At 40.7% G+C, this 10046-nt stretch overlaps 1 protein-coding gene across 1 annotated transcript in view; it reads right to left on the bottom strand.

Moving 5' to 3' along the window:
• cdh2 (cadherin 2, type 1, N-cadherin (neuronal)) overlaps positions 1-10046 on the bottom strand; it is a 78028-nt gene that overhangs the window by 18220 nt on the left and 49762 nt on the right. Inside the window, exons 6-12 of the mRNA XM_039002843.1 lie at positions 9160-9304; positions 8881-9053; positions 8403-8540; positions 3991-4176; positions 3223-3476; positions 2909-3051; positions 585-818 (exon numbers count right to left, since the gene is read on the bottom strand). Of these exons, the coding sequence (XP_038858771.1) occupies positions 585-818; positions 2909-3051; positions 3223-3476; positions 3991-4176; positions 8403-8540; positions 8881-9053; positions 9160-9304 (1273 nt within the window). The remainder of the gene's footprint in view (positions 1-584; positions 819-2908; positions 3052-3222; positions 3477-3990; positions 4177-8402; positions 8541-8880; positions 9054-9159; positions 9305-10046) is intronic.

Here is a 10046-nt window from a genome sequence, read left to right as displayed (position 1 = left end):
AAACTGTTGAGCGTGAAAAACCCAGGATCGTTCCAGTTTTTGACACGCTCAAGCCGGCACCTACTACCATACCCTATTCAAAGGCATTAAATATTTTGTCTTGCACATTCACCCTCTGAATGGCATACATTCACAAGCCATGTCTCAATTGTCTCAAGGCTTATAAATACTTCTTTAACCTGTCTCCTCCCATTCATCTACATTGATTAAAGTGGATTTAAGAAGTGACATCAATAAGGGATCATAGCTTTCATCCGGATTCACCTGGTCAGTCTTTGTCATGGAAAGAACAGGTGTTCCTAACGTTTTGTACACTCAGCTTAAGTGTTTACTTTGGCAATGTAAGTGTTTTACTTTTCATGTCAATTAAGACTTTACATGTCAGTATATTGAATTGAATTGAGAGAGAGTAATATAGGGAAGGTGAGAGAAAGAAAGAGACATAGCGAGATGGGGAACAACTTTGAACAAGTTATTTTGTCATGGCAATAAAGCATTTTTGAATTTCATTGAGGGCAATAGAGTAATGTAGTGACAGGGAGTGGAAGAAAGACAGGAAAGATAAAACACAGACACACACTAACCATTGAGGCGTGTGAGGGTCCAGTTTCGTCGTGCGTCTGCTGGCCGGTTGGCCAGTTCGAAGGCAAAGGGGCCGGCGTTAGGGGTCAGATCGGGGTCGCTGGCGGTGATGTTGATGGCGTTGGGCTCAGGCTTCTCACACATCTCCACTTCCGGAGGGAAGACATGAGGAGCATTGTCGTTTATGTCTAAAAGGTACATCTGTAACGTACCCGTACCACTGGCAGGGGGAATGCCTGAGAGAGGATGGAGGGATGGAGAGAGAGAAGGAGAGACCAGTGAGATAAGCAAAGAGGAGAAAAAGGCCCCTTAGATAGGAAGGAATATTACAAAAAATTACAAAAAGGCAACCTGTTTGGTGCAACATAGATACTGTACTGAACTATTTATACGTTGAGAAGTGATACCAGGGGTTGGAACCGGTTCAGCGAACAGAACTGATTTTTCTTTTCAAGGAACAGAAACCGATCCCGGAATGAAAGTGATCCATACTGTTCCGGAACAGAACCATTATTTTAAATGCATGGGAACTGGCTAATAATATTATTTTACGTTCCAGCCATCTATTACAACAACAAAACCAACTAAGCGCCTAGGCAAAGCCCTCACTCTGTCACTCAAAAACGTATTCCAGTGTCTGCCTGCAAGCGAAAAATCTTTGCGTGTTTAGGCTACCTTCCCCTCCCCCCTCCGAAGCATAGGCTACTGACTGTACTAACGTTACATTAATGCTTGATTCAGGAGATAGTGAGCCTGATTTTTATTAGCTATAGAATAATGGATTCACTTTTTCAATGCTAGTTAAGGATACAACAGGCCTAGTTATCATGTTTCACGTTGGATTTATTAACTACAAAAAGGTAAGACGTGTTTTTAATTCTGGTACCACTCTGCACACTCAAGCTTGTTAGCTATCTCAAGCTATGTCAAAGGACATTCAAAGTTACTCCATAGAAGCCGCTCCTCCTAGGTATAATTCTGTGGACCTAATTCATATAATGCATGTCATAACAAGATGGCCAGCATTTCAAGTCTCCTCCTCAACCCTCTCTAGCTCTCTCTCCACCTGCACATTTTCAGTCGTATCTTGCGCCATGGGCTACACTTGTCTGTCCATCACGCATGTAAACAACTAGCTTGTCTGCTCTATCCGCACTGATTGGTGAAGTCATTTAATGAGCTAAATGTCAAAAACATTTGGTTTCACAGGTTAAAATAAGAACAGAAAGGAACAATGGTGGTTCGAACCGGTTCAGAACTTTATTTTGCTGGTCTGAACAGTGGAACGAAAAACAAACAAAAATAGTGGGTCTGTTCAGAATGAAACGATTGGAAATGTTTGGTTCCAACCACTGCCAGAAACACAGCGTAATAAGAATCTCATAGGCACATTACAGCATTCAAAACAAACAGGAATCATGCTGTCATACATAATATTACTCCACACCCAAAACCATTTTTCAAAAACCAAACTTCTCAAAACAACACCCCATCAACAGCTACATCTGACCTCTTCTAAATAAGAGATGCAAAGAGAGAAACATGTGATTCAACACACTAGGAGAGTGAGTAAGGGAATGAGGAAGAGAGAGATCAGTATGTTAGGGAGGCTGTCTGAGGCACACATATGCCTGTGTGTGTGTGTGTGTGTGTGTGTGTGTGTGTGTGTGTGTGTGTGTGTGTGTGTGTGTGTGTGTGTGTGTGTGTGTGTGTGTGTGTGTGTGTGTGTGTGTGTGTGTGTGTGAGCATACATGCGTGCGTGCGTACATGTGTGTGAGCAGGAGGGTGTGCGTGTGTATTTGGCAAAAGCACAATGAAGAGCTCAGTCAGAATTAAGCTAAGACACAGCAGGGGCTCTGTGGTGTGTGTATGTGTGTGTGTGTGTGTGTGTGTGTGTGCATGTGCCCGGGAGAGAGTGTTTTTAGAGAATGTGTATTAGAGCACTAGTTTGTATGCTCATCCGTATACATATCATTTTCAGAAGTAGTCCTGCCATTGTCATATGAGATTGTCTTAGAATTTTGGGGGGATTTTGGCAACAAAATATTTTTATTATCGTGCCAAGAAAGTGATTCAGACTGAATGGATTGTAATTTAATTAAATTAATGTGAATAGTAAGATTGAGCCCCATCCCCCATCCTCCCACATTAAACACAACTATAAACACAGGAAGCTCTAAAAACAGTATAGGCGTACACACACACACACACACACACACACACACACACACACACACACACACACACACACACACACACACACACACACACACACACACACACACACACACACACACACACACACACACACACACACACAACTCACCATTGTCAGAGGCCATGAAGGTGATGTTGTAGAGGTTATTCTTCACATAGGGAGACTCTCTGTCCAGCACAGCGATGGTGGAGATCCGCCCATTTACAGGGTCTATCTCCAACCAATTAGCAGGGTCAAACAGCTTTGAATACCTGGAAATCAACCAAAAGGACGAGAGAACACAATTACAATAGGAAGTAACATGACACTCTAATGCCTTGGAAACGTACACATTCAACACATATAAAACATCATAAAACATATTATCAGCTAACATGAGCAACCCTGCAATACTCCTCCCTCTCTCTCTCTCCTCTCCGTACCGTATGTTCTGCTGCATGTATCTGTCAGGGTCCTGTGCTGTGAAGGTGGTGAGTAGCGAGCCGGCTGGTAGCCCCTCCTCCAGTTTGATGGCTTTAGGGTTGGGGGAGAACTCTGGGCTCTCGTTGACATCTACAATGCGTACAGACACGGTAGCGGTGGACTGACGGGGAAGGTGGATACCACGGGCCAGGGCAACCTCATTCTCAGCCAGCACCGTCAACACAAAGGAACGACTCCCCTCATAGTCTATGGGCTGGAGATGGAGAGACACGTAAACACACAAATACACACCAGTTTGCCACACTCATATATACAGACATACAGTTTATTGGCCAGATAGACATACGTTAGCCGCAGTGGAGGCTGCTGATGGGAGGACGGCTCATAATAATGGCTGGAACGGAGCAAAATAAATGGCATCAAACACATTTTTTGTAATAAAAATAAATAAATAATTAACCTTTATTTAACATTGAAACCATGTGTTTGATGTATTTGATACCATTCCACTCATTCCGCTCCAGCCATTACCACGAGCCCTTCCTCCCCAATTAAGGTTCCACCAAGCTCCTGTGATTAGCCGTTATAATGTGTGTGTTTATCTGTGTGTTGTTTGTATGTGCAGCATCTGTCTCTGTGTGTACATAAATATACAGAGAGGTACATGTTGTGTGCATAGCCCGTGTACAATATATGTGATGTGTGTATCTGTGTGCTGTATGTACAGTCTGTACTGTATGTATGTATGTATATGTGCTGTGTCCTACCTTGACCACAGTGACCAGTCCCTCGTTGGTGGTGGGGTCAGTGGGGATGGAGAAGCGTCCAGTGGGGTCTCCAGCGGTGATCCTGTACACAGTCCTCCAGGCTGCAGTATGGGGCTGGTCCTTATCTGTCACTGTCAGGTTAGCTACGATCACATTCACACGGTTCTCATGCACATCTCCATAAAACTACAGAGGGAGGGGCAGGGAGAGAGTGATGAGGGAGTGAGAGATGAAAAATATATCAGTCTTTACATGGCTAAAAGAAAAGGAATATAACATATACTGTTTACAGGAAACTCACTCTACATCCTTAGATGAAGTTGCGTGGAAAAAGGAATGGGGTGGTGAAATAATTTTCAGTCATGGACAAAGGAACGCAAGGCTGTGATGATATTAATTAACAAAAATGTTGATCTGAATGTGCAAATAATCAGGATTGATTCGCAAGGAAGGTAGATCCTTTTGAATATGAACGTGGACGAAAAAGAGATTTGGCTCATTAATCTATATGGTCCAAATCAGGATGATCCACACTTCTTCGAAAACATTTATACCAATTTATTGAACTTACAGGCAACAAATGATCTAATCATTATGGTAGGAGACTATAACACAGTGTTAAGTACCTCAATGGACCGTAAAGGTAATCACTCTACAAACTATCATCACCGTGTGAAATCACAAATATTATGGACACATTAGAAATAGTGGATATTTGGAGACTAAAAAACCCCGACCTAGTGAGATATACATGGAGGAGACTTAATCAAGCTAGTCGTCTTGACTACTTTCTTGTCTCTTTCTCTCTTGCATCAAAGGTTCAAAACGTTTTAATAGGAGAAAGAATGTGATCGGATCATCATCTAATTGGCATTCACATAACTCTTATAGATTTTCCACGTGGACGGGGATATTGGAAATTTAATCAAAGTTTACTGGAGGACAACTTATTTTTAACTAAGACAAAATAATTTATAACTGAATTTTTCCAGTATAATATAGGTTCAGCAAATCCCCTTATTGTTTGGAATACCTTTAAATGTACCTTCAGTGGTCATTCAATTCAATATTCATCAATAATAAAAAAGCAGTTTCTGGCTAAAGAAACAAGACTAACAAGGGAAATCCATGAACTAATAGTACAGGTAGTACAGCTAGCAATAAAAACGATACTACAATATAAAGACCCAGTCTATCTAAAAAACTGGAGGCCCCTTACACTTCAATGTTGTGATGCAAAAATACTAGCAAAATGCATAGCACTCAGAATTAAAAGGGTTTTACCAGGTATTGTTCATCCTGATCAGACAGGTTTTTTACATGGATGATACATTGGAGATAATATATGACAACTACTATAAATAATAGAACATCATGAAACATATAAGAAGCCAGGAATGGTATTTATAGCAGATTTTGAAAAGGCATTTGATAAAGTAAGACTGGATTTTATTTATAAATGCCTGGATTTTTTCAATTTCGGTAATTCTCTTATAAAGTGGGTAAAAATAATGTATAGCAACCCCAGGTGTAAAATAGTAAATAACGGCTCCTTCTCTGAGAGTTTTGATTTGTCAAGAGGAGTAAAACAAGGGTGCCCGCTGTCACCATATCTATTCGTTATTGCCATCGAAATGCTAGCTATTAAAATCAGATCCAATGACAACATTAGAGGATTACAAATCCAAGGCTTAAAAACAAAGGTGTCCATGTATGCCGATGACTCAAGTTTTAAGCTAGATCCCTGCAATGTCTCATTAAATATAACTTTTCTGTACTCTCTGGACTAAAACCGAATTATGATAAGTGTGCAATATTACGTATTGGATCCTTAAAAAATACAACTTCACATTACCCTGCAGCTTACCTATAAAATGGGCTGATGGTGAAGTAGACGTACTCGGTATTCATATCACAAAATATATAAATAAGCTCTCCACAATGAATTTCAATAGAAAACTTGTAAAAATAGACAAGATCCTGCAACCATGGAGAGGTAAATACCTGTCTATTTATGGAAAAATTGCCCTGATGAACTCTTTAGTCATATCTCAGTTTACTCACTTACTTATGGCGCTGCCTACTCCTGATGATTCGTTTATCAAATCATATGAGCAAAAATAGTTTGCTTTATCTGGGACGCTAAACCAGACAAAATAGAACAAGCCTATCTACATGAATATGAATTGGGTGGGTTGAGATTATTAAATATAAAAGCACTAAACCTCTTTCTAAAAGCTTCACTCATTCAAAAGTTTTATTTGAACCCTAAATGGTTCTCAAGTAGATTTAAAAAGAAAAGCTCATCCATTGTTTAAAAATAGCCTTTTTGCCTTTGTGCTGATTGCCATGTCTCATTTTCGATTAATTGAAAATGATACTTTTTTCAAAGTATCTGTCTTTTTCAAACAAGCATTGCAGAGCTGGTTACAATTTCAATTTCATCCCCCTGAAAAGATAGAACAAATATTACAACAAATATGGCTGAACTCAAATGTGCTGGTTGATAAAATACCTGTATTTATGGGAAAGATGTTTGAAAAGGGTATTTTGTTCTTAAATGATATTGCAAATTTTAATGGTAGAGTTATGTCCTTCATGGAGTTATCAGAATTGTACGGGAAGGTCTGCTCAATCCAAGAGTACAACCAATTGATTACAGCATTGCCCCAAAAATGGAGGAGGCGTGTGGCAGCGGGAGGAGGTAGGGAACTGGTCTGTCTGCCCAATATAAAGGATCAAAACTGGCGGAGGAATAAAAATAGCATAAATAGGAAAGTATACCAGTTTCATTTGAGGACCAGGATGTTGACAACTGTGCCATACAGATTACAAAATAGTTGGGAAGAGATTTTTGATGTACCGATTCCATGGGGTTGATATATAAAACAACGCAATATTCAAGACTTCGTGCTTTTCAGCTAAAATGATTATATAAAATTCTTGCCACCAACAAAATTTTGAATATTTGGGGCATAAAATCATCGAAGCTCTGCAGATTTTGTTGTGAGGATACAGAATCAATAGACCATTTATTTTGGTATTGCCCTCAGGTAGCCTGTTTCTGGTCTCAGGAATGGCTGGAAATGCATAGCATTGATCTGGAGACCCTAGAAATAGTACTGTTAGGAGATCTGGAGGGACCGGGTCAGTCAATTACTAATATACTAATAATCTTAGTAAAAGTATTTATCTTCAATACGCAATCTGTAGATTCTATTCGATTAGATAGATTGAAATTGTACGTTAAACATCAAAGCATAGTTGAAAGATATGTGTTGCGTAGAAAAACGAAGTGGGTGGCCAGCAGAGATAGATGGGATGGGCTGAGGGAAGCTGAGGGTTGGTATGTTGAATTGGAGACAAGTGGGAGTGGAGTTGCTGTGTGAGAGAAAGAATCATGGTCAAAAGATAAAGGGTAAAAAAAAGTCAAAATAAAACATAATAAAAGTACATTTGAATGACACTAAGTGGCAGTGTTTTAACAACTAATGCCGGTTTTCCTGAGGCTGATGCCGTGCAGGTGTTTGTACACATGCATATACACACACTCTCATTCAAATAAACACATACAAGAACACACACATACATGTAATAGTGCCAGACATGCACACAAACATATACAGTTGGCATTGCTGTTATGATTTCAGTTGTCCTTGATGTCCTGTGTTTTAAATGTATTATTTTTTTATATATTATTTTGCATTGTTGTTTGCTGTTTTCTTCTGTCTTTTTCTTTTTTCTCTTTAGTTTATTCTCTTGGTTGTTGGTGCATTGGGGGGTTCTTGGGGGTGGGGAATGGAATTAATTGTTTTTTTTATTTGTTTTCCGCCGGGGGGGGGGGGGGGGGGACTGTGGGAGGGGTCTCGAATGGTTGAGGGACAGCTATTGGGGAACTGTGGGGGGATCTTGGAGGGTTCGGATTTCACAAGATTGCGATCATGAAAAAGGAAACTTTGACATATATTTTATATCACTATCATGCACACACACCCTCACACATAAGGATGGCTCTGTTGCGGAAAGACTGATACATGTTTGATAGTGTCTTGATGCTGTATTGTTTGTCCTTCATGTTCTAATACTTTAATGTTACCCCTTCCTTGTGTTTTTTGTAATAAAAAAATCAATAAAATAAAACATATATATATATATATATATATATATTTGTTGTTTTTTTGTTGAAAGATTGTTTCTGTGGTGTCCTTTGAGTGAGAAAGAAAGTATTGTGTGCGTGTGTATTTGTACTGTGTCTGTCTGTCTGTCTGTCTGTCTGTCTGTCTGTCTGTCTGTCTGTCTGTCTGTCTGTCTGTCTGTCTGTCTGTCTGTCTGTCTGTCTGTCTGTCTGTCTGTCTGTCTGTCTGTCTGTCTGTGTGTGTGTGTGTCTGTGTGTCTGTCTGTCTGTGACTTACTGTGTCAGCGGTGAACTCTGGGGGGTTATCATTGACGTCAGTGATCCTGATGATAGCTGTAGCTGTGTTAGACAGGCCGTAGGTGGGGTTCCCCTCCATGTCAGTAGCCTGGATTATCAGTGTGTACTGAGGAACTTTCTGGAAGGAGGAAGACAAAAAGGGGACAGGTTCAGATTACAGAGAATAACATAGACAGACAGTATGTAAACACAAACTCATACACTGCAAAAAAAAAAATGTTTTATGTCCTGCTGTTTTTACAGTAATTTACTGGCAGCATGTAAATTACCTGTAGATTACCTGTAGATTACTGTAAAATAAGTTACAGTATGTTACCGTTAATTCCAAATAAACTCTGAAGTACAGTATTTTACAGGAGGGTGCCAGTAAGTTACGGTAGAAACAACTGGATATTTATTTTTACAGTGTACACATTGATACACATCACATGCGCACACACACGCGCACACACACCCACCTCTCTGTCGAGGCCTGCTGCTACAGTGATGATGCCTCCTGTCTTGTTGTTGATGGTGAACATGTTGGAAGAAGGACTCTCAGGGTTCTGAGATATAATCTTGTATCGGAGCATCCCATTGGCTGTCTTAGGGTCGTCCTTGTCCACTGATGTCACTGTCATCACAAAGGACCCTGGGAACGCAAACCAAGCAGTCAATAAAAAATGTACTATGTGTTTGTGTGGGTGCATGTGTGTGTGAATGTGTGCATGTGTATGTGTGTGAGTGTGTGTTGTTACCTGGTTTGGAGCCTTCTGGTACTGATCCGTTGTAGATGGTGTGTGTGAACTCTGGTCTGTTGTCGTTCATGTCTATGACATTGATGACAATGTCTATGGGGTTCTCTATCTGGTTCCCATTCAGGTCCACAGCATGGGCTCGCAGCTAAATTATCAGATAGAGGATCAGGGTTAGGACACGGTTAGGGAATGTCATGGCATGGGCTCACAGCTAGATGGTCAGATACAAGATCTGGGTTAGGATACAGTTAGGGAATGACATGGCATGGGCTCACAGCTAGATGGTCAGATACAAGATCTGGGTTAGGATACAGTTAGGGAATGACATGGCATGGGCTCACAGCTAGATGGTCAGATACAAGATCTGGGTTAGGACACAGTTAGGGAATGACATGGCATGGGCTCACAGCTAGATGGTCAGATACAAGATCTGGGTTAGGATACAGTTAGGGAATGACATGGCATGGGCTCACAGCTAGATGGTCAGATACAAGATCTGGGTTAGGATACAGTTAGGGAATGACATGGCATGGGCTCACAGCTAGATGGTCAGATACAGGATCTGGGTTAGGATACAGTTAGGGAATGACATGACATGGGCTCAAAGCTAGATGGTCAGATACAAGATCTGGGTTAGGATACAGTTAGGGAATGACATGGCATGGGCTCACAGCTAGATGGTCAGATACAAGATCTGGGTTAGGATACAGTTAGGGAATGACATGGCATGGGCTCACAGCTAGATGGTCAGATACAGGATCTGGGTTAGGATACAGTTAGGGAATGACATGACATGGGCTCAAAGCTAGATGGTCAGATACAAGATCTGGGTTAGGATACAGTTAGGGAATGACATGGCATAGGCTCACAGCTAGATGGTCAGATAC

The sequence above is a fragment of the Salvelinus namaycush genome, chromosome 10 (genome assembly GCF_016432855.1).
Source record: "Salvelinus namaycush isolate Seneca chromosome 10, SaNama_1.0, whole genome shotgun sequence".
Classification (NCBI taxonomy): Eukaryota; Metazoa; Chordata; class Actinopteri; order Salmoniformes; family Salmonidae; genus Salvelinus; species Salvelinus namaycush.
The sequence above is the reverse complement of the archived record's forward strand: the minus strand, read 5'-3'. Positions and strand labels throughout refer to the sequence as shown.